Consider the following 26,666-nt stretch of genomic DNA (forward strand, 5'->3'; position numbering starts at 1 on the left):
ACACATCACTAGGGAAGAAATTATATGGGATAATATTACATATGTATCTAATATATTCTCCAATTTAATTTAATTTTAATTAAATTACTTAAAATAATTATTTTTTATATTATAAATAAATATTTTTTTCCTTTTAAAATTTTAATCATTTTGGGTTTTTTTTCATAAGTTTATGTTTTTTATTTTGTGTAACCAAATTTAAAAAATTTAATATTTTTGTGTAATTTTTCATGTAATTGACATATAATTTTAGTAATTATTTTACTCTAAACTCCGAACCCTGAACCTTAAACTTTAAACCCGATACATCGAGGTTTAGGGTTTGAATTTAGAATTTAAGATTTAAGGTTTGGATTTGGGGTTCAAGGTTATAAGTTTAGGGTTTGAGGATATGAGTTCAAGGTTCTAGGTTTAGTGTTCAGAGTTTGGTGTAAATATTTTTTCAAAATTATATGTTAATAACATGAAAAAAATTGTTGAAATATCATCAAAAAATTGAAAAGAGACAACAAATAATGTGGTGGGAAAGGTCCATAAAATAATTTATCTATAGATTATTATATAATAATTTTATGACTTTAAAATTTGATAATATGACGAAATTTTATCTATAACTAAAGATTTTATTTCTTGAATTATTCTATTTTTATTTTTGAATTATTCTATTGTAAGTTATTCCAATATATATATAATCGTGCACATAAAACCATTATATTGTTAACAAAAAATACAACAAAGCTTTGACAATGGCTATTCCTATGGTGCTTGAAATTGTATTTCCACCGAGTTTGGTCCTCATTGCAGCTTCTGTTTTAAATCTATTATCGCTGACAATTCTTGGGGTTTTAGAAACGAGAGAGATTCACTTGAAATATTCCAAGTTCTTCAATGCTTCTACTTCTTCTTCTTCTTCGATTAGCTTTAAAGTTCCCAGTAGAGTTGGCATGTTATTGATCTACACACCAGCTTTCCTTGTCGGTGTTGCTTCCTTTTGGCTTTTCCCTGATGGAGACTTTAGGTTTCTTTTGCTCAAATCTGCCATTACCATCCATTTCTTCAAGAGAATTCTTGAGGTATCTTTTCTCTTCTTTTTCTTTTATAATTGGGGAAATGATATAGCTTAGGATCCAAATTCTCTTTTACTCTTTAAATTTCTCTCAAATAACTTATGTTGAAGAAGAAATACTAATCGAAATGAAATTATTGAATAAACATTGCAGGTGATTTTCATTCATAACTACAGTGGAGGCATGTCTCTAGACACAATAATAATTATACTTGTCAGCTATTTCTTTGTCAGTTTAAGCCTGATTTACACACAAACTTTCAACCAAGGACTCTCAGAGCCGTCCATTGATTTGAAGTACCTTGGAATTGTGTTGTTTTTAATAGGAATTTGTGGCAATTTCTACCACCATTGCATTCTTTCCAAGCTAAGAACAAAGGGTGGCAAAGAGTACAAGATCCCCAAAGGTGGTTTGTTTGAGTTGGTGATTTGCCCACACTATCTGTTTGAGATTTTAGGGTTCTTGGGAATTAGTTTGATTTCTCAAACATTGTACTCATTTTCTACAACTCTAGGCATTGCTGTGTACTTGATGTGCAGGGGTTATGTCACCAGGAAATGGTACATGTCTAAGTTTGAAGATTTTCCCAAAGAAGTCAAAGCTGTAATTCCGTATGTTTTTTGATGCATGGATGAAGGCTTTAATGTACACCTAGCGAAAGGAGAGTTAAATTGATATTGCTACCCAAAAAATCTCGAGAAAATATATTCTCCAATAAATCGCTTCTATTCTATTTTTTGACTTTAATACATGTTTTTAGACCATGTATGCAATTACCTAAAAAATGGGAAATTGCAAATGATAAGCATGTTCTTTTAGACTATACATGCAATTTCCTAAACTTTAGACCCTCTCTATTTACCATTTCTTATGAAATAGTACATATCCAAAATTATAAATTTCTCAATTGCAACTACTTTAATAAAAATTATCAATAGAAAATCAATTTTACCAAATTATGGAAATAACTCGATCTGTTCTTGAAAAACCTCTCAATATTAAATTTCAAAACTTAGCAATTTCTTTTAAGCTTCAAGAATTTCCAAAACATTGCGGATTTCCGGCTTTGGAATTTTGGAGGTGTTATAAATTTGATTTTAGGAAACAAATACCACTTTCGTGTTCTTTTTTTTTTTTAATGAAAAATAGGGAACAGTAAAAAAAAACACATTACCTTATGTTTTAATTGCCCTAAAACAAGAGAAAGAAAAGTAAAGTAAAAGAAATTAACATCATTTCTTTTTGGATAGTTTCTTTCATGCAAGTTAGGGTAAGCAAAGAAAGTTGAATTTTCGTTATTTTTCCCTCAATTTATTTAGTTTTTATTTACTCCCTTTGAGAGGAAAGCTAGGAAAAAGAAAATGCAGTTACTTTTAAGATGTGGAGTTGCATTTTTATCTTATTAATATTTTATATGAATTATGGTGTGAAGAAGGAAAAAATTAGGAAAAATTATTATAATCAATCATTTCTTTTACTTTCTAAGGTTTAATCAAATAAAAGTTGTAAAACTTCCTTTGTTAATTTTATTTATTCAAACAAAATTACTTTTACAAGTAAGTTGAGGCCCTATCACTAAATCAGTAAATTCATTCTTGCTAATAAATTAATAAGAGTAAATATAACTTACATATGAACAAGCAAAAATGAAGAAATAAAAATTCAAAGGAAGGCCTTAGACACAATACCCCAAACACATAAACAAAACTCTTAACCACCAAACTAGATCAATTACTTGACACAACTATAAACCCAGAAATTAAAGAATTTTGGGGCGTTACATGGATGGAGGCTTTAATGTACAACTATCATGTCACATGCCAGAAACTAGGTTAGTAGAAATTGAGTTAGTGAAACCAAAAGTGGTCACGTCCTGTTTTTAAATTAAGATTGTGAAAATTTTGTTAAGTGAATTGATCTAGTTCAGTGGTTAAGTGTTGTGTTTATGTGTGAGAGGCTCAAATCCATTCCCTTGAAATTTTGTTAATTTTTGCCCAACCCTTGACTTTGGATATTAGAGTTAGATATTATTTGTGCTCAACTGATAACAAGAATGAGCCTATTGGTTCATTGGTAAAACTTTAGCTTATCTTTTGTTCTTGTGTTCAAATCCTTGCATGTGCAAACAAGAATAAGTTCTTCTAAATCCCCAATATGCCTGTAATGACCCGAAAATCAATGAAGTCGAAAACAATGGTTTTGGAATACTGTTTCCTATGATAGGATTAGTGAATATTATTTATTAATATTTGCGATGATATTACAGTATTATATTGAAGTTGGTCTAATAATTTTAATTATTGGGATGTTTGACAAGATACAAGTGTATTAGTTCTAAAGTCGATGGTTTTGAAAATTGAGGTATCGTTTCCCTAAATCGGACTCGTAAATATTTAATAAAAATATTTTCAGAATTATATTAGAAGTGAATTAAATTTTTGGTTATGTAATTTTGAAGAAAGAGTGTTTAATTAAAATAAAGGGACTAAATCAAATAAGTGATAAAAGTAAGAATTAATACTAAATTATAAGGTGAATTTATGTTGAAGACTCATTAAATAAATAGACCAATTTGATAAATAATGATAGTGGAAGTGTATGAGCATCATCATGAATAGCATGGTAGTTATATAATATTTATTATTTTATTTATAAAAAAATAAAAAGAAACAAATAGCTTAGTGGAGAGAGGGAATGAGTTTTAAGCTTCATTTTCTGTGCATGTCGATTTGGGGGAAAGAAGAAAACATATTCGGCCATTGTTGTTTTAGTTTGAAGCTCAAATTAGTTGGTATGTTTTGATCCTTTTTGCTTATAATTTATATTTTTGGAACCTTAGATCATGAACTAGCATACCCATGTTGAAATTTGTGGAATGATTGTAGTTAATAGAAATTACTATGGTAGAAAATCTAAGTTCTTAATATTATTTTGGTATATTTTAGAATTGGAAGTGAAGTGAGATGATTTGTAAAGTCAATTCATGAAATTGTACATGGAGAAATATTATGGAAAATTTTGAAAATATGATGGGTTAAATTGTTTATTTATGTTAAATTATCAATGTAAAAAACTGTCATTGAGATATTTTGAAGTATTTTATTTGAAAGAGTTTTGTTTGGGTGCTTGATGTTGAATTTGTGTTATTTTATAGAGTAAAATTTTACTACATTTAAAAATTAGGGATTTAATTGAGTAAATTATAAATGAGAAGAATTTTATTATAAATTAAAGATATATATATATATATATATATATATATATATATATATATAAGATATATATATATATATATATAGGCTATATATTAAGGGTTAAATATTTGGCAAAGTGGGTTATGTGTTAATTGTGGAATTAACTTGGTTGATATGATGGATTAAATTGTATAGGATGTAAATGTTTTGGGGCAAATGTGTAAAAGTGTAAATAAGTAGCTAAATGTATTGAATTGAATGGTATATGAAATTGAGATTAATATTTACAAAGTCATTTTAGAAATGAGTAGAAGGATAGTTTGATAATTTTAATTATTAGGGTTTAATTAAGTACAATGATTAACTTAAATGGGTGATAAATTAGTAATTAGTATTAAATTTCAAAGTGGGGTTAGAATAGGGACTATTTAAACAATTAGTCCATTAATTTGATGAGTTATGATAGTAGATGGTTTTATCTATTTTATTAGTATTATATAAATATAATATATTAGAAAAGAAATAAAGTTAAAGAATATCATAATAATAATAATAATAATAATAATAATAATAATAATAAGAGATAAAAGATGTAGTAGATGAAAAGAAGATAAGGGGGATGAAATTCTTTTGTTTTTTTTTTTCCTTTGCTGCCGAAAACTGGAAGAATAAGGGGGGAAGGGGCTGTTCGGCCTTGGGGGTTTAATGCATGTGTAAGTTTGTAAGTTAGATTTGATTATTTTTGCATGAAAATTATATTTTTGATGATATAATGTTATGAGTTATTTACCCATATTGAAATTTTGAGAGTGATTGGAAATTATGAAAGATACCATGGATGAGAAATTCAAAGGTTTGGGGTTATTTTGTTGAATACTAAATGCCTTTGAAGTGATGATTTGAGTATAAACTTTGTAGACTAAATTGGTCATATTGTGTGGTGGTTTTATTGATAATAGTTTCTAGGGACTAAAATGTTGTAAATTCAAAATAACATAGTTTAAATTGTTAATTTTGTGAAATGTAGGGACTGTTTTTATGCTGGAAAATTTGGGATTTATTTACTAAGTCCATTAAGTTTATAAAGTATTTTGTGATATGAAATTGGTTAGCATTAACTAGCAATGAGTTAAATGCTATAAATAAATTTAGCAAAGTATGACTTTATTAAATTTAAGATTATTGGGATTGTTAATAAATTAAATGTATATTTAGTGAATTATTGAAATAAGAAGGAAATATGATCAATTAAATTTTTATTGTTAATAGTTGAGTTGAGTAAATGGCAATTGTTGTTAAATGAAAGTATGCACTAAGATATAAGATTTGATTAATTTTAGTAGAAACAAGAATGGTATTAATTGAGCTAAATTGTTCAAAATAGATCAAGTGAAGAATAGATCGAGTATCAGCTGTGGGAAGGAAAAGATCACTGAGTAGACATCCGTTGTATTTTGGTAAGTTCGTAGTCCCTAAACTCGAACTTTATAAATTGTTTTAATTAATCTAAATACTACTTGATGCCTTAATATATATATATATATCCCTAATGTAATTGTTAATTAAATTGAATGGAGGTTTATGGAATGTGACATTATGGTATAAATTAATGTATGATTAGTAGATAATTGGAGTGGAAGTGTTATTAATTTATGAAATTTGATATTGAGTTATGAAAAGTAAAAATTTTGGACTTGCAAATGAATAATTGACATCGCCAATTCGTTCGACTAGCGCTGGGCGCAAATATCGTTGGTTTATCCAACTAGAGCTGGCTCACTAAATTATTCATCGGTATATCTGACTAGCGCTGGGCGCAACTTTCATCAGTTTATTTGACTAGTGTTGGGCACACATTTGTCGGTTTATTCAACTAGCTAGCACTGGGCACAAACTCTTTTGCGAATTATTCGCTAGGCACCAGGTGTCATGTACCAAATGGACTATACAGCAAGGTGATATGAATCATCTAAGAATGATGGTTATAGGTATTGCTAAAGATGATTATATTTACTTATGTATTTACATTTATTCATTTGAAGATATGATATGTTCTTGAGTTAGATTATTAAAGTTGTGAAATTAATTCAAATGTTTTAGATATACTTGTGTTTTTTCAAATAAGTGAAGATGCTTAATGTAGATTGGTTTGTACCATAATATAAGTAAATTGTTGATTGATCTATGCAAAGCTATTCATATAGCAAGTGATGTGAATTGAGATATATGTTCAAACCAAGTAAAGGTGAATACTTGTGAAAATTGAATACAATATGAAATAAAATGTTGAAAGGCACGAAATTAAAATGGTGATATCTTGTAATTGTATGTTTAGATAGTAGTATGATGATATAATTCAATTTGAGCATTCATGTATCATATCATGTCTTAAAATATTTGGATTATAGAAATATCACTGAGTTTTACTTAGCTTGCGATTTTGTTTTCCTTGCGCAGGTTAGGTACTTTCTTTTGATCGTCAACTCAGCATCCAACGACAACAATCCCGATCTCAAGTATGGTGATGTTTAATTTTGTAATGGCATATACCTAGGATGTCTTTGGTTGTTAGTTGTTTTATGAATGTGATGTAAATTGAGTTATAAGTATATGTTTATGTTTGAAGCTAAATGTTAGTATGCGTTCTGACCAAAGGCTTGATGTGTGTATGAAACTTAAAGCTTAGTGTCTTAAGTAGCTTTATGTTAGGCTAAATTGAGTGATTTTGACACATTTTAGATCCACACGACCAGACACACGGGTGTGTGACTTGACTGTGTGAGACACACGGCTAACACACGGTCGTGTGAACCTTGTAGTTAAAAAAAAAGGTTTGCAAATTCTTCTTTAACTTTTCAAATGATTTTTATTGGTCCCAAAATGTTTTCAAGGGAACTTTAAAGCTCGATTTAGGGACAATTCACATTTTAATGATGAAATTAGAATATGCCTGTGATTACTTATGAATTGGTTGTTAAATGCTTTGATTGGTTGGTAATATTTTGTAACCTAACTCTGGCGACGAATACGGGTTTGAGGTGTTACAGTGTCGATCCATTTGAAGATAGGTCATGAATGGGGCCAATTGTCTTGGATAAAGATGTGGAACCCATTTTTTTTCTAAACTTCTAGCCTAGCTTTGAATGGGGAAAAATTTATAAAATTTTTGCTTTATGGTTTTTGTTCATTTTTCCTAATTTTGGGTACACTACAGTAAAATTGACTTTTAGCGGCATTTTTACAAGCGCCGCAAAAAACGCTGCTATAGACGGCGCCACAAAAGTTTGTGGCATTTATTTAAAAAAACGCCGCTAAAGGTCATGACCTTTAGCGGCGCTTTTCCCACAAATGCCGCTACAGGTCATGACCTTTAGCGGCGCTTTTCCCACAAACGCCACTAAAGGTAATGAAATTTTAAAAAAAATAAAATATTATAAAAGTCATGAAAAATATAAAAAATTTAAAATTCATTATCAAAATATTGAGAAGAATAATATCCATGATATAAATATAAAAATTTTCTATTAAATTTTAACTAAAATATTAAAATAAAAATAAAAATTTAGAATCAAAACTAAAATAAATAATAAAATTAAATTAAATATAAAGATATCAATGAAATAAGGACTTAAATCATAACTATGTAAAATATAAGATATTATCATCAAGATATCCGAAAAAGTTGTCAATATAGAAACCCAGTGCTCTCACCAGGCTTTAAACAACCTTACAAATGCCCAGAGCAAAACATTTACAGGGTCAAAATCTCACAATGTGTGGAAATGCAGCTCTTAGCGATGCCAATCTCCGTTCATCGCCACAAATCTCACCGAAGCTATGTAAATCTAAGTTTCCTTATCGAAACCTAATGCTTGCAAAACTAGCGTCCGCTTCTTCGGTGTCGAGGACTCAACCCTTGTTGTCTCTCTCTTCGACATTATCTCTTTCTCTCCACCAAGGGTATGCATACCGAAAGAAAAGGGTAACTACCTAGTTACATTTCGTATCATTAGTCCCCGATTCTTGAAACCGATAATATTAAGATCACAAGATACTTCATAGAGTCATAAAAAACGCCGCTATAGACGGCGCCATTAAAGTTTGTGGCGTTTATTTAAAAAACGCCGCTAAAGGTCATGACCTTTAGCGCGCTTTTCCCACAACGCCACTAAAGGTAATGAAATTTTAAAAAATAAAATATTATAAAAGTCATGAAAAATATAAAAATTTAAAATTCATTATCAAAATATTGAGAAGAATAATATCCATGATATAAATATAAAATTTTCTATTAAATTTTAACTAAAAATATTAAAATAAAAATAAAATTTAGAATCAAAACTAAAATAAATAATAAAATTAAGTTAAATATAAAGATATCAATGAAATAAGGACTTAAATCATAACCATGTAAAATATAAGATATTATCATCAAGATATCCGAAAAAGTTGTCAATATAGAAACCCAGTGCTCTCACCAGGCTTTAAACAACCTTACAAATGCCCAGAGCAAAATATTTACTGTGGTCAAAATCTCACAATGTGTGGAAATGCAGCTCTTAGCGATGCCAATCTCCGTTCAACGCCACAAATCTCCACCGAAGCTATGTAAATGAAGTTTCCTTATCGAAACCTAATGCTTGCAAAACTAGCGTCGCTTCTCGGTGTCGAGGACACAACCCTTGTTGTCTCCTCTCTTCGACATTATCTCTTTCTCTCCACCAAGGGTATGCATACCGAAAGAAAAGGGTAACTACCTAGTTACATTTCATTACGTCCCGATTCTTGAAACCGATAATATTAAGATCACAAGATACTTCATAGATTTAAAAGTGCAGATTAATATCTTATCATCACTAGTGCAAACATTTGATGCAACTCATAAAAACAAGGCAAGGGTACACCATGGTCGACTTTGGTTATTTGCCTACCAATGTGAAGGCATCATATCGTTATTTTTATTCCCTGTCGACATTATACTTTAGAGAAGTTCTCATATCTAAGTCGCAGCACACAGATTTTCTATCTTATTTGTAGGATGTGTGAATGCTGGGGTTCACTAATCACTATTTTGTGTCTCCTAAACAGATAGTACACCACTTTTTGCTATGATAATTTGAGTGTTTTGACATGAATATTTTTAAGCTAAAAATAGTAATTAATAACGAGCAACCAAACCTGTTCTAAGTAGTACTTTTCATTTGACCAGCTAACAGGAGACATCTGAAAAGCTTGAAACCCATATTTCCTATTAAACTTCTTTGGTAGCCTTTTGATAATCCGAACTTCATCCATTAGAGAATCAATGAAATGGCTCACATCAAAAATGTCACCTAAATCACTGCCAAACAGATCGTGAGTCAAAGACAATTTACAGCAGCTGAGAAAGAACTAAACAACCTTTCCAGAATTATAAAATTACCTAGGGTCCGCCCATAATGATGTCTTATCAAGTTTTGGAACAACCAAAGTGAGATTTAAAAGTCGAGCAACGATTACCATGTCACAGATCTAAAAAGGCTTAATCAGCTTAAATTAATAACATAATGTTGAATAGAAGAACAAGGAAAAGATGAGCTAGAGGAAAGACACGCATCAGCAAGACGCATTTGATTCAAGCCCCCATTGCATGAAACTTTGAGAAAACCATTACTTTTATAGTTTCCTGCAAAATGCAAATGCAAAAGAATGAAGGTCTTACTTTTACCAAAAGATCAAACTGAGAAAGCAAAAATATTTCCTTCAATAAAATTCAGGGACACATACAAGGTACCAATGTTTATTATTTTTTCTTTCTGAAAACCCATTGTTTCAGAAAACCCATTTCTTCTTCCAATTACACTAGAAAAAGAGAAAACCATGTAAACCCTAAACCCTAGTAAATGAGAAATGAAATTACCTCTAAGTTCTTCGACCAAATCTTTAGAAAAAATAGCACGAAACCCAGTATACCTCGTTGTACAAACAGAGTATATTCTCTTTTTCGCTTCCTCTTCATTACAAGATCAGAACAAATAAAAAAGAAAAATAAAACCCAAAATTTAATGAAATCTGAAGGAATAATTATAATTTAAAAACCTGCCGAAAACAGAAGCGAGGGTTTTAACATAGGTATCGATCATTTCTTCTTTCAAAGGTTTTGGGCGTTCTAGGGATTCCAAAATGATAAGCCAATGTTCAGAATCACGGCCATATAGGAAAACCGACAGAATCGGAAGAGTTGTTCAAAGGGGAGTAGTCGAACCCGGATGTCTTGGTTCGGTCTCAGATTTTGGTTGAATCGGGGATGAAAATTCACAATTTCATTTATAGAAAAAAGTTGAAAATAAGTAAATACCTGGACAATGCCGGTGTGGTCTCTGAGATTAAAAAAGGTAAGGCCGCCATGGACCCGGTGGAGAGCGACCTAGCCGCAAAGACGGACCCGAAAACCCACATCTTGATTAGACAAATCACCACAATAAGCGGTACAAGAGACCCAACGGAGAGAGTCGAGAGGGGTATGGGGTGGGAGTTTCAAGGAAACGGAAGGAGGAGGAGATTGAAAAGTGGAAGCGAAAGCAGAGGAAAGGGTTCGGGTTCGACGGTTCCTTGGAAGCGATTTTGGAGTTAGAATGGAAGGAAAACAGGAGAGCTCAAGCGAAAGGAGAGGATAAGGAAGGATTTGAGAAGCACGTACATTGTGTTCTTAAGGCTTTTTGAGGAAAGTGAGTGAAATGGGGTTCGGGTAATCTTTTAGTTTAAGGATATAAGCGAAAACACAGGGTTTAATGGATTGGTGTCATGCGTCGAAGCACGTGGCTTCTATATTGTTTCAAAATGGACTTTAAAAATCCGCTTAAAGATCGTTCCCAATGGCTTTTCTCTAGTGCAACAACTTGATTCTCAAATGCCTGGCTTATCAAATTTTATGCGTTTTGCTAAAACGCCATTATATTAATTTTAAAATTTTTTAACATATTTTTTTATTTTTTCTTTTTGGATTTTTTTAATTTTGAATATTGAACTTTTTAATTGAAATATGGACTAAAATATTAATTTTAAGTTTTTAAGTTTTTAATTTTTATTTTAAATTTTAAATTTTAAATTTTTATTTTTGAGTTTATTTTTATTTCGATTTAATGTGTAATTGTAGACGTGAAATTCTAATTGTGGTTTAAATGTATAGTTAAAACTTTAATTTTGATTTAATCATACACATTTAAAAAATAAATACATCAATATATTTTTATATTGAATAAATATAAATTTTATGTATCCATGCAATATATAAATATAAAATGATGTTATATCAATAATTGTGTAAAAGAAAATGAAAAACGTGGAGACATAAATATATATTTTAAAAAGAAAATGAGTTACAATTAAGAAACGTGGAGACACAAATGAGTGCAGAGAATTTTCGTCAGATAAATAAATATATATTTTAATTAATCAAGATAGATAAATATTAAAATAGTATAAACAAAAACTATTAATAAAATTTAAAGGTAAACTTATCATTTAAAACATTTTTCACAAAATATCCCTTCAATCCATTAAACAATATAACACCTTATTAATATATAAAAAATATTTTTTATCAAAATCAAGATATCTATTAATTATCGATAACAATAATTAATTATAGGGTTTAGGATTTAATTATTGAATATGATTCAATTGAGATTAACATACTATATACCCATGGCCATTAAACCTTAAACCATAAAACCCTAAACCATAGACCTTAAACCTTAAATATTAAACCGTAAACCAAAAATAAATTTAATCAATATTAAGTATTGCTTCCATAATTTATTATATGAACATAAGCTTTTACATTAATATATATGTATATACACATCAACATCCATGTGATGTTTTTTAGGGTTTAGTGTTTTAGAAGTTATAATTTAGGGTTTAATGTTTTTAAGGTTTAGGGGTTATAGATTAGGGTTCATGATTTTTAGGGGGTTTAGGGTTTTAGGGGTTATATGACTTTTAGCGGCGTTTTATCAAAAGCGCCGCTATTGCTCCGACTTTTAGCGGCGTTTTACCGAAAGCGCCGCTATTGCTCCGAATTTTAGCGGCGTTTTACCGGAAGCGCAGCTATTGCTCCGACTTTTGGCGGCGTTTGACCAAAAGCGCCGCTATTGCTCTGTTTTTAGCGGCGTTTTAACAAAAAGTGCCGCTATTGCTCTGTTTTTAGTGGCGTTTTACCAAAAACGCCGCTATTGATCTGTGTTTTACAATTTTTGTGGCGTTTTTTGATAAAACGCCGCTAAAAACGCCGCTAAAACCCTATTTTCCTGTAGTGGTATTTTTAACGTAAAACTACAATATCGTATGATTTATCAAATTAGAATTCAATTTTTAAAATTAAACATATCTAAAAGTTTTCCACTGCCATACTAAATAAGTGATTAAGTGATCTTACTATAAAATAAGTATTTTCAAACATGAGATTTTCTAAAAACGCGTAATAGGTTAGATTTTAATTTGGGTTTCAACCAGGAAGCGTAATTCCTCAAGATTTAGCCATAACGTCTAAGCTGATCGTGTAACATCTCAAAAATCGGGTTAAAATAAATTAGGTTAGTAAAAACACGAGTGGTTACACCTTAATTTTGAGTTAAGATTTTGAAAAGTTTGTAAAGTGAAGTGATCTGGTTAAGTGGTTAGGTGTTGTGTTTGTGTGTGAGAGATCCTATGTTTAAATACCTTTTTTGAATTTTTGTTATTTTTGTCGTCACCACTATCCTTGATCACTTGGTATAAATAATATTTTCAATCAACTATTGTTAAGAATAAGCCTATTGGTTCAGTAGTAAGGCTTCAACTTAATTTTTTAGTCTTGTGTTCATGTCTCTGTGAAAGCGATAAAGGAATATTTTTGTGATGTTTGTGTAAATTGGTTTTATTTTTAATTAAATTATATTTTTATTTATTCCCCAAAACTCCCACGTTTTCCCAATTTGTTTCTCGTCTTTTCTGTTCTATCTCTTTTTTTTGCTCTCATTCGTCTCAAATTGATCTTCTCTTTTCTTTTGGTTTTGTGATTTACTTGTGTATCTGTTTGTTGACTCCTTTTCTCTGCTTAGTTGACGAGCACTCCTAGCGGGTAAGTGATTTTTTTTTGTAGTTAAGGTGTTAGGTTCGTTTTTGGTTCTATAAAATACCCTTTTTTGGGTTAAGTGTTAAGTGGTTTTGATTATTGGCTTTCCTATTAGGTGAGGAACGACTCACCTTCGACGATCCTCTAGTGAATTGAGTTAGTGTGTTGCGGTTTCTTGAAGGTAAGCTTAAGTTTCAATTTGGGGTTTTTGTGTCAAAAGTTCTTTAACGTAAATTCGATCTTGGTTGCTAGTTTTAGCAAATTGGTTTGGTTAAATAGTCTAATTGGTCATTTTAATGTCATTTTAGGTTTTAGAATAGTTATTGTTGCTTCTACGTCAAAATCATACCAAGTGTGTAACGAAAACTCGAGAAATCAACGAACGACAGAAGCTGGAATTGGGGCTGTCAATGCCACACGGTCATGTGCCAGGTGGTGTGGTAGGCCATGTGTATGCACAACCAGTATATTTCATTGACTTAAGTCACACGAACGTATGCCAGGCCGTGGGCTAAATCATGTAACCTTTTGACTTGAGTCACACGGCTGTGTGCCAGATGTGTTAGACATTGACTTGAGCGACACAACCGTGTGCCAGGCCATGTGGGCCACATGGGACAGACATGTAAGCCATGTGAGGCCACACGAGTGTGTGGGCTAAAATTCTAAAATTTTCCCTAGGGCTATAAATGTCGTTTGGATCAAACGTAAGCCTTCCGTAGGGTTCGTATGATCTGCATTAAGCTATAAAACTCGATATCTGATAATCCGTTGGTGTATAAACTGTTATCTTTACGTATGTCTCACATGATGTCAGTTAAGTAAGTATGATCATTTAGCGTAATGTGCTTTTGTGCGGGATGTGTTTAAGGTATGTGATTTATTCAGTATGACCAGTGTTTTGTTAATTTTGATGGTACATTTCTGTATTACTATGTTGGATGAGAACAGGTCATATTCGAATATGTTGATTTGTTTAATACTGATTCTGTTTTATAACCATGCATGTGACTTCAAGGCAAAACTGATATGGTCCATTAAGGTTTAAAAAACTTGTTCTGTAAAGCGTGGACTCCTATGCCTTCTGTTTCTATTATTGTACGACACATGTCCTACATGCTTATCATTTTGATTCTGTATATGCATGCCATGACACATTGCGTGGGGTTTGGGATGATGTGAAAGGAGGAAGTTTCCAACAGTTTAATTATCTGTATTATCTTGTGATTTATCCACAATTTTATCTGGCAGCTTGTCTGTAATTATGGTGGCTCTACCACATACATCTGTTTTGGCAACTTGGCTGCAACATAGTGGCTTGGCCACATATATCTGATCTGATAGTTTTAACTACACCTCTGGTGGCAATGTCCACAATTATTTGTTGGTGTGATTTAGTTGGACGAGTTTTGGGGAACTCTATTTTGGTGTGTAGTGGAGTTGGGTAAGAAGTTTCTGAAAAATCAGCATTATTTTTTTCTGAAAAATACTGCATTAGCATAATCATACATTCTCTGTTCTATTTATGTGATCGTTATAAAATTTTATGCGATTCTCTGATTAATATATTGTGATTTGTATGATCTCTGTTTAAGTTTAGTACACACTAAGCTTTATAGCTCACCCCTCTATTTTATCTCTAACTTTTCAAGTAATCTTCTGACGTCCGAATGGCGTGTGGGAGCTTGGATTATTTTTGCACTTAATTATAATATGGTGATTTTCGTAATTAATTGTTTTGGATTTTTGGGTCTGTAATATGTTTTTGAACTTGTTTTGGGGTTTTGTTTAATTTGTCGGTATTTGATATTTTCAAACGTGAAACTACAAAACCATTCACGTCAATCAAACAGATTTCAATTTTCAAACTAAAACTCTGAAAAGAGATTTCGCTGAAAATTAAGTAATGTTTAAGTGTTTTCTGTAAACGAACCAAATAGCTTTTAATGAATGATTGCCATATTCGTGTTTTCTAAACACTTATTGGAATCAGTTTTTCAACAAATTGATGTGACTTCTTCAGATTCGACTATAATGTCTAGACTGGGTTTGAGGTGTTATGGAATGTGGGGTGTTACACTTAAAATCATTTGAAACTTATTTTAAATAGGATGATGGAATTTTATATTTTAAAATTTAATTTTGATATAATTCTACATTTTTAAAAAAATTATTTTTATAATAGATATAATATTTTATATGTAATAAGTAACGAAATGATTTTACATTGAAAATGATATTAAAAATAAATAATTAAAATTAAAATTTCACCTAACAATAACATTAAGAGTGTGTTCTCCATTGCTTTTGGGATGAACTTTTTCTAAAAAAAGTGCTTTTCTTTTAAAAGCAATGAAGAACACATATAATTTGGGCAACTTTTTTAACTTTTGGGATGAGCTTTTTTAGAGATGAAAAAGCAAGAATTTTAGCTTTTTCACCAAAAAGCACTTTTACTGTTATTTTACCTTTTAACCTTACTTTTGACTTAAAATGTGTTTGATGCTATTATTTTGTGTTCTCTTTCTTAGTTATTTAATATGAGTTTTACAAATGTGTTAAAAGCATTAATTAAAAATAAAAATATTTTTAAAATAATACAATTGTGTCAATATCTAATTACAAATATTTAATTATTATATTTAAATATTTAAATATAGTTTATATATTCTAATTAAATTTAGTAAATAATTAATATTAATTACTTAGAAATATTTAAAATTAATATTATATATTAAAATATTAACAATAAGTTATAATAAATTATTTTTTATATTTTACTAAAATATCATAATATTAACTAATTTGAACATTATTTAAATACATATTTGTTACTTTATAATATCATGTCTAAAATAGACATTTTACTTTTCAAAAGTACTTTTTGACAACAATATCAAACACTTAAATTTTTCTAAAGCACTTCTCAAAAGTACTTCTCAAAAATACTTTTCTACAACACTTTTCAAAAGTACTTTTCAAAAATAACGAAAAACTGACACTAAATCAAAGTTGCTATGTAATTATGAAATAGATGGTGATGCAGTTATTATCTCTTCTAATTAATATCCACATAAAGTTAATCTAGTTCCAGAAGTATAGGTTTTGTCGTATTGGAAAAAGCATGCATGGGAAAAAGGATATGATCTTGCAAGAAAAGTACCATGTCTAGTGGATAGTGGTCCATGCTTATGATTTAGATTGGGGTCAGAATATGTTACATTGGTAATTTATTTATTTTTATTTTATAAGTATTTAAAAAAAGAGTTGAATTATGTTTTTAATATTTATTTTTTAATATTTTAATATATTTTTATAGTATATTTGTCAATTTTTATTTTATTTATAAAATTTTAAAACTATAATATTTTTAAATACCAATAAGTAGTTGATTATAATAGTAATATACATTATATTTTTAAATGAAAATTTTAATTTAAATTTTAAAAATAATATTATTAAAAATAGCATCCACGAAATCTATATATAAACGGTAAAATAAACTAATAGTATAAAAATAGTTTCCCTTAGTATACATAAATGAACTTAAGAAAAGACAAGATAGTGGGTGATAAAGCACCACACATTATGACATCTCTCCTCGTGGGAGCTCATGTTTCCACGTTTTTAGCTTTTCTATCAACTACTATGAACCAATTTGCTCACAAAATTATCATTAAATAATAAATAAATAAAATTATGTTATATATGCTGATATCACAGGCAAAACTTGCGGCTTAATTTAATTGTAGTTGGTATTAACTATTTTCTTTGTATTGAAGTCTTAATATAATATTCCTTAATTCCTTTTGCCACGCTAATTGTATTTCTTGTAGGCAGCTAAGAGAAAATTTCAACTCCATTTAATTTCATGTTTCATTAACTAGTTTAAGCTATGTTCTCGTAAATTAATTTTTATTTTGAAAAATTTTATTTATCATTTGCCTTCAATGTATATTATTTTAAACAATTTTATCTATCATTTGTGATGTTACCTATAATTATTGTTAACTAAATATTAAAATAATTAACGGAAGTATTTGGTTGCAATGATCACGACATTACAAAAACTATGTAGACAAAAACATTAAGAACGTCAAGGTTTGTTTATACAATTTAATTTCCCTACGTCTGTGAATCTTAACTTAGTGAGTAATTTCACTAAATATTTAATCCACAATACAACAAGTAAATTATATTTTATTACTCCCAAGTATAGAGATCTCACATTGGTACCTAAATAATAGAACACTCATCTTCAAATTCTCCCCCTAAAAACTTACCTAGTAAACACTCACTATTGACAATTCAGTTTGCACTCTCTCCCAAAACAGTTTCTCAATGAATAGATTCAAGTGTTCTCCATATGCTCACATACCTAACCTAGACAAGCCTTCAAGCATATGTCAATTTCAACTTGCTAACCTAAAATATGAGTAAATAAACAACTCCTTAAAAATAACTATTATAATATAAACATTCAAAGCACAATCTCTCAAAGATATGATCTCTAGAAATCAGTAGCACAATCTCGATCAAATGTCCTCATAACTAGGTTGAATTGATTCACTCGAATCCAATCCAATATTCAATAGTCCCAAATTGATTTTCATAAATGGACCATAATATCTCCAAAATATCAACCTACTCACTAGCCCAAATATTTTGCCTCATTAAATTACCAACTCAAGTAACATTACCACTTCAATAGCAATTTACAGTAGACACTACCAAGGGGGATTCAACTCATTAAGCACAACTTTTCTCATCAATTTGTTTTCAATTTATATTAAAATATTAGTGTGAAGTATAACTTTCAATTAGAAGAAAAATATAATGATAAAATAAGCCGTCTATCTAATACAAAAATGTCAGATAAGCTACTACTATTTTATTTGAACCAATTGAAACCTCATCGTTTTTTTTTTCCAAATAGGTCCTAACTAATGACAAACATCACGGTTTGAATAAGTCATCTAGCTGCCTTGCCACTTGAATAAAAGTTGATGGCATAGGCTTTCTACATGAAGAAAAAAATAATTAATGGAACTTAATTATGAACCAAACAAATCTTAAATTTAAATTAAACTTAATTGCATCCAAATAATAAACAAAAAAGAAATCTCTGAAATCACTTTTTCATCTTTTAAGCAAATGTAGATAAATATTGTGAATGTACCTTCGCAAATATTATATAAAATAATTGTCGCATTAGTAGATGTTACCTTCATGCAGTTTGGTTTGAATCATCTATTAATTTATAAATATATATAATAATTACGGATGAGGATGTAGGATGGGATTCAAGAATTAATAATTTATAGTAAGTATGCTATGCCAAAAAAACAGATTATTCCTTTCGGTTATTCAAACAGGCATTGCCTTTTAGTTACAAACTCTTAATTCAAGAAATTTTTTTAATCCTCAATAATATTGACATTTTTTATCAGAGTTTTATATTTCTGATGTGCAGGATCCATAAGTATGGCAAGCACAGAGTATACTTTGTTAAAACTCAGTTAACCCATAAGCTCAGCCTTATCTAAAAGGAAATCTAGAGAGAAAGCAAGAGAATTTAGAAAGCCATAGATAGACAAACACATTGATATTTTATTAGATAGAAAACTTGATGATCTTCCAAGGTGAAATATATCTCCTTTTATAGATAGAGGAGATAGAAAGACAAACATAGTTACAGTACAACCTAATAATACATCATTGTTACAGTACCCTCATATCTTGAAAACAAAAAGTAAAGTTTCTTAATAGTACATATTCGTGACTAAAGAAAAATCAATAAAACAAAAGTAAAGATTTTTCAAAGTACTTTAACTGTTGGCATTGGAATGAGGAAGTTGTGCACTGTCCATAGAACTTTCACTGTAGTCATCTTTACACGTATCCTCATCTACATACTTATCTTCTTGAATCGAGTTATTATGAAGTCTTATCCTTTCCATCTTGACTTGGCTGAATTTTTGCTCAACTATTCAAATCCTTTTTGGAAAAATTCTGAATTCTTTATTACTCTTCCATTCAAGAAAAAGAACGGACTAAACCAAGTACTTATAAAGTATTTCTGAAATTAAAATATACATGAATTATAATTTAATGTGTGATTGTATACATGAATTTTGATTTTGTGTAATTTTATACATGAAATTTTAATTTAATCCAATTCTTGTAAATTATTAACACAATGATTGATATAACATCCTTTTATGTTTATAAATTGTAATAATAAATAATTATATTTATCCAATATAAAAATAAATCAATGTATTTATTTATTTAAATATATATGATTAAATCAAAACTACAGCTTTCAAGTATATATTTGAACCATAATTAGAATTTCACGTGTGTAGTTACACTAAATTAAAATTCATATAAATAATTATATTTTAAATTAAAATTAATGTATAATTTTAAATTTATCCGAAAAAAAACTTAAATAAAATTCATAAATAACAATCAAAATACAGACCATGTTACAGATTAACTTATAGAATATCTCAATGATGTCAAATTCTACATGCGATGGACACGTCAGTGTTGGGGTCCACGTGTCATTTCTATTTTGTCATTTCCATTTTGGCATCCCACGATATGATTATATCTATATTATTATCTAATTAATTGGTTAGTTAAATTTGTATTAACTTGTTGATTAAATTAATGTAATAAAATATTTATTCTTTTTATAAAATAACATATATTAAGGATTTTTTATTTTTATACAATTTTTTAAAAATATTGTATTTGAATTTATAATACCATAATCTCTAAAATTATTCTTCAAACATTGGAGTAAGTGAGTATTCTTTAAACCATAGAAATAATTGTATTTTGCACTAAACTAGAGGAGTTTATTACTTTTTCCGTATATTTTTTCATCCACATCAAAGGTTTGTTATTTAAATTCTTGACTAAGTTGGTTTGTCAATTCAATTAAGAAAATATTAAAATTTCCTTTTAAAATGCAAAAATATTATTATGGAGTGTTTTATCTTTTATATTAAATTATAAAACTTAATTTTATCATTTCAACTAAAGTGTTATTTATATTCAATTGTTTTATAAATATAATTTTTACAAAATTCTGTTCATGCTATAATTTAGTTTCTTCTATTTCTTTATATTTAATATGCTGTAATATAAATTTTATATATTCACAAAATAGAAAAATTAGAATTTAATTTATTTTTTAAATTTTAATAAGATGTCAAGTTTCTAATTAAATGTCATTGTGTAATTAATTATTAATATATAAAATTTATATATTAACAATACCTCTGACATGTTTACCTTTAGACCAATAATATTAATAACGTTTATATTTTTTATTAATTTAATTTTTTATTTTTAGTTAAATTCGATCTTTGCACTTTTCAATAAAGAGTTAAATTATTTTTAATAAAATTATTAATTAAAAGATTAATTTTTTAAAGATGTCGGTGTCAATCTATATGTTGACATGATACTATTTATCCGATATGTCATGTTAACAAATAATTTTAAAAATATAAAATATTTAAAATTAAAATTAAAATTAAAAAAATCATTAAGTAACTGTGGATTGTAATTGAGCTACCGTATTTAAAAATATAATATTTTAGTTAGTGTTTCAGCTAAAAGAATAATAATCTAACTCTTTAAAAATATTAAGAGTTAAATTTAATTAAAAAAATATAAATGTTAAGGGCTAAATTTGATATTATGGTAATTTATATTAAAAAAGAAGAAGAAAGGTTTAATGAGGGAAATAGAGAGTGTATTTTATCATTAAATATTGTATTATACAAATCACTATTGTACTGTTGATGTTTTATTAGGGTTTTTATTTTAAAAGCGAAAGGCAAAAACTAATTGAAATTGAGAAAATGGGGTCCATTGCAATTATAATATCTATAATATATTGTTAGATTATAGGGCTGAAAATATAAAAGAATAATTCCCTACACCCACTTGTATGACTTAAATTATTAATAATTTTATTTTAAAAAAAGTAGTTGACATTGTTCATGAAAAGCGTGGATTCAAACCTAACGTCCTCAAATTTAGAGTTCATATATTTTACATATCGTATTTGTAACATCTTAAAATTTTTGGTGTCGGAATTTGTACCGTGATTGTGATTGAGTAAATAAAATTTCCAAGTATGAGTGTTGGGTAAGTGTGAATTATCTATTCATTAAATATGCCATTGAAAATGATATCGAAAAATAACTAAATTTAAATAATGGAATGACTTAATTTATAACGATGTCAAAAATTTCAGTTTTGAAATTATTTGAAATTTTAATTTGTACAATTATAAAATAAGTACAGAACTAGAAAATAGGAATATTAGTAATCTAATTAGAAATAAAATTATTTAGTAATTAATTGATAGATTATTTAGAAAAAAGTAGAAAGACTAAATTATTTGGTAACCAAAACTAGTGGGAAACGATTTGGAAAATTACATGGCCCTAAGAGTTAATTGGACCGAGGACTAAAGTGCAACATAGCCATTAGATAATTGTGGTTAGTGGCTTTGGTGGATCTTAGTAGTTCATATCCATTAATTATTTTTTGGTAAATGGTGGCCTTTGGATTTTATATTATTTAGTTTAATTTATATTAATTATGTGTATATTATTATTATTATTATTATTATTATTATTATTAAGTAGTAGTTCATATTCGTGTCTTGTAATAAAGGAGAAAAAAAAGAGGGTAAATTACGCCAACAGTCACTCAACTTTAGGGTAGCTGACAAAATAGTCACATTGGTTTCATTTTAGTCACTCAACTTTAGAAAAGTGACAAAACAGTCCTTTTTGCTGTTTTCCATCATAGATGTCATGGCAGATGACGACATGCTTGGTGTCAAAAAACCCTTCAGCTGGCCAGTTACCACCAATTTAACAGCTCTAATAGTACCAATTTAGTGTTTAAGAAGAGAAAAGAAAGAAAATAAGAAAGAAAATAAGAAAAAAAAAAGAAGAAGAAAAAGGAGAAGAGAAAAATGGAGATACCTCTAGTTTTCAAATCAATCCCATACTGCATCTCTGCAACTGATTCCTCCAAACTTCAAAGGTAATGATCTAAGGCTAAAGCTTTAACCCAGTTGCTTCATATTCTTCTGCAGTTACTCAACCATGGTTGTTACAGCTTCAAACCAAAATGTTGTTGCTTTGGGGATCACAGTAACACAAGGGGAATGCAATTTACCCAAGCTTCTCCTCACTTTTAATCATGGTAGGTAATGTTCAAATCTTCAAATTTTGAAGAAATGACCCACTTTTTGTAAGATTTTCTTTTCTAGATCTTTTCCAAATTTATTCAACTCCCTTGCTAGTTTAAACGATGGGTCAATTTTTTTCTTTTCAATTAATTCGGGTTTGAAAGAAATTTGATCTGTCTTTGTTTTTGGGTGTTTTAATGAAGCTGAGATTTATCTATTTGGTGGTTGCATTACATCTTGGAAAGACATGGTGTTTCAATAGTGGAAGGTTACAGAGGAAGAGAGCCAATAAGAAGAAGAAGAAGAGCAAAGACATGGTGTTTCAATGGCAAAGAATAAGACCCTGCCACATTAGGAAAATAAGACTCTTTTTTTTTTTTTACAGTTTCTTCTTCTCTTCCTCCTCTGTTATTAAGGGTTTTTTAGGGTTTTTATTTTCAATTTCTTCTTAAATTCAGTGGGTTTCCACTGTGGACATCCAATGTGGCAAGTTAACTGGTCACATCAGCAGTTAACTTGCCACATCAGTTGTCTCGTTAAGACACTAATAGAAATTGTTAGTCAATAACTGTTGTAGAGGCTCAATTTTGCCCAGGGCCCAATAAACCTTAAAACCCAAAACAAAAACCTAAAGCCCAAACTATAACCCAATTACAAGCCTGATCACCTAAACCCTAATGACCCAATTAACCCAAAACATATCAACTAAACAGAAACCCTAAGTGCCTTCCAATGCCGCACCCTCTGGCCACCCTATGTGCCTCCGCAGCATGCATCCTGCCCGATGTCTGTGCCCTTTCGCACCAAAACGGCAAAAAGCCAAAACATTCGCCTTTGACTCCGCCGATCCTGCAAAAAAGGACAAGAAAGGAAAGCCAAAACGAGATGCAACAGCAGAGAACCAAAACAAAACGCAAACAATAGCAGAGACAATATTTTTTCTAATATTTGTAATCGGCTATAAATCCAAAAAGAAACCAATGTAATAGAGGGGGTTTTTTTGAAAATAAAAAATAAAAATACAGAGAAGAAAAACAAAAAAAAAGTTCAAAGCGTAGGTCTTTTTTTTAATTTTTTCTCTTTATTTTCCTTTCTTTCGAAATTATTTGTGTATATACATATATTTCTTATTTTTTTAAAAAATTGTTTATATATGTGTATATATATATACATAAGAGTAAAAAAAATTTACCTTCCGCCCTCAGATACGGCCAAGAGCGCCAATGACCGGCGACCGATGCGGTGGCGATCCCCTGGAGTCTGGCCGGCACCTCATACCTTTAGAGAGAACAAAAGAGGGGGTTTGTTTTTCTTCTGTGAAAGGAGAGAAAATGAAATTTTTTTAAAAAAAATTTTGGCTTTTATAAAGGTCAGAAACGACGCTGTTTTGGTCCATTGCCTGCAGCGCCAAAACGACGTCGTTTTGGCATGGGTCAAATCGACCTGACCCGCTCCAAGAGGAAGATTCGCGTGTTTTTTACGGAAGGGCTAATTACACTTTTAGCCCTTTAGCCCTTCCGCTTTTTTATAGTTTTTCGATTAAGTTTCTGTTATTTTTAATTTAGCCCTGGAATTTTGCTTTGATTTCATTTCAGTCCCGTGTAAAGTGCTGCGTTTTGGAGAGTGGGGATATTTTCCTCTTTAGTCCTTTCTTGTTATTCGCGCACTCGAATTGGTCCTTTACTCTTATTTTTCATTTCAGATTTGCCCCGAATTTTGGTTTTAAATTCAATTTGGTCCCTTTTAGTTATTTTGCTATTTTATTATTAAAATTGATTAATTTTATTTTATTGTTAATTCTATTATTATTGGTATTATTATTATTATTATTACTTTTATTCTTTTATTACTATTATTGTTGCTATTTCTCTTATTGTTTTTATTATTATTTATATTATTGTTAGTATTATTAGTATTCCTTAGTTTATTATTATTATTATTATTTCATCATTATTTTCTATTATTGTTATTATTTTCTACTTTATTATTATATTATTATTATTGCTATCATCTTATTATTAAACTAATTAATTTTATATTGATTTTGTCACATTATATATTTTCTTTTTGTATTTATTTACATTATTATTGCTATTACTATTATTATTATTATTATTATTATTATTATTATTATTATTATTATTATTATTATTATTTTTTTGAACATATCATATACTTTATATTATTATCAATTTTAAATATTTTACATATGTTATTTCTTTTAAACTATTATACGTATTATTTATTTTGAAATTTTATATATATCTTTGTATTTTAAATTATTATGTATATATACTATATATTATTTATCTTAAATTTCTTATATGTTATTTAGTTATATCGTTTTATATGATAACTGTATAAATTCTTTTTATTATTTATTATAAATCTTTCTACTACTATTAATTTTAAATTTTCATATGTTATTTATATTAAACTTTTGTACATATCTTCTATATGTTAGTTATTTTAAATTATTTTTTTACAATATTATTTATTCTAAACTTTTATATGCAATTTTAAATTATTTTTTATTTATTATTTTAAGTTATTCTATTTATATTACTTTGTTATCTTGTATATTAATGATTTTAAATTGTTTAATATCATTTAGTTTAAATAATTTTCCATAGTATCTATTTCAAGCTTGTTTTTCCTACATGTTATTCGTCTAGAATCGTCTTAGTGCTTATTTTTAATTGTTCGTATTATTCATTTTATTTCTCTTTAATTATTAATATTTAAATAATGTATGTTGAGTGATTATTGTCATTGTGTGTACTATAATTCGTTCACTTGTATTTTCATATTATTGCTGTACATTTGTGTGATGTTATTCATGTATACTTGCTCCATGCTCATTACTATATCATCGCATTGTGAATTAAGCTCCAACATTTTTATCCAATATAGATCGCTTTATTTTACTCCAAATAAATAAATGCACATCATTTCGGTTTTACGATTGCTATTACTCAAAAATTTAAAAACAAGGCAATATTCCGTGTTTAGAGATTTTGAGAAATCGTGCCCTACGTGCTGGGTTTCAATTTATCGTTTGACCGAATAACCGAATATCCTTTTTAAAATTTCAATGCATGAGTTTCGGAAATCATGATTTTGGCATCAAAGGTTTGAAATATCGTGTCCTACGTGCTGGATGTGATATTTTATTTCTTTGGAACAAGAGAATCTTAATATCCACTTCAAGTTATCCAAGCATTCAAAAAAAGGGATCGCATTTTAAAATTTATTTTAAAATCTTTTCAATTTTCGACATTAAGACGTTAATTAATCGATTAGGTACCAATTTTGGGCGTGACAAGGGTGCTAACCCTTCCTCGCACGTAACCGACTCCAGAACCTGTTCTCTCAAGTTTCGTAGACCAAAAATGTCGTTTTAGTAAACTAAAGTGTTTTATTAAAACAAATGTGATCCGGTCACACCTAATAAAGATCGGTGGCGACTCCCAATTTTCGTTTTCTTTTTCAAAATATAAAGTCGATCCCCGCTTTTTCAAAAAAATGGTTTCGAAAACTGTTTTGTCACTTTTTTATAACGTTAGTGGTTGCTTTGTTATTTTTCAAAAGTTGAGTGACTGAAATAAAGTCTAGGTGACTATTTTGTTAGCTATCCCAAAGTTGAGTGGCTGCTGGTGTAATTTACCCAAAAAAATGGTCAAGTCCTTGTCATAGTTGTGAACACCATCTAGCAAATAGGTAAGTTTTCTTTTGATTTCTTAGCTATTAGTAGTAGATGAAGCTAACCCAAATGTTAGAATTGCTAATTGATGAAGTATTGGTTGAGTTAGCCATTATAGGAAGTTTAGTAGCTTAGTAGAGAAAGTTTGGATTTTGAAAGTTAAATTGTTGTTTTAAATTTAATTCGTGTTGAGATTGAATTGAGAAGTTAATGCGTAATGTGGGATTAAATTTTAATTAAGTAAGCTAAAAAGGTCATTATCGAGTTATTGAGGATCCAATTCTAAGAATTGAGAACTTTGAGATTTCTTGGTAAATAATGATAGATTGAGGTCCCTGTAGTATATTTATGAAGTTAGATTTAAATTTGATCA

General features: G+C 28.9%; 1 protein-coding gene and 1 long non-coding RNA gene across 2 annotated transcripts; both read left to right on the forward strand.

Moving 5' to 3' along the window:
• The first annotated feature begins 722 nt into the window (after positions 1–722).
• Positions 723–1,908, forward strand: LOC108488855 (uncharacterized). Its single transcript, XM_017793135.2, has 2 exons — positions 723–1,073; positions 1,221–1,908. The coding sequence occupies exons 1-2, from the start codon at positions 747–749 to the stop codon at positions 1,689–1,691; spliced, it is 798 nt and encodes a 265-aa protein (XP_017648624.1). The 5' UTR covers positions 723–746; the 3' UTR covers positions 1,692–1,908.
• A 1,838-nt stretch (positions 1,909–3,746) lies between these two features.
• On the forward strand, positions 3,747–6,915 carry LOC108488999 (uncharacterized). Its single transcript, XR_001871864.2, has 3 exons — positions 3,747–3,858; positions 5,646–5,718; positions 6,719–6,915. It is a non-coding gene; the product is annotated as an uncharacterized LOC108488999 (long non-coding RNA).
• The last annotated feature ends 19,751 nt before the right edge of the window (positions 6,916–26,666 follow it).

The sequence above is a fragment of the Gossypium arboreum genome, chromosome 10 (assembly GCF_025698485.1).
Source record: "Gossypium arboreum isolate Shixiya-1 chromosome 10, ASM2569848v2, whole genome shotgun sequence".
NCBI lineage: Eukaryota > Viridiplantae > Streptophyta > Magnoliopsida > Malvales > Malvaceae > Gossypium > Gossypium arboreum.

Bases quoted from the DNA above. Each gene is read 5' to 3' on its own strand.
- LOC108488855 (XM_017793135.2), top strand. From the start codon at position 747: ATGGCTATTCCTATGGTGCTTGAAATTGTATTTCCACCGAGTTTGGTC. The intron at 1,074-1,220 runs GTATCTTTTCTC...TAAACATTGCAG, and splicing joins TCTTCAAGAGAATTCTTGAG to GTGATTTTCATTCATAACTA.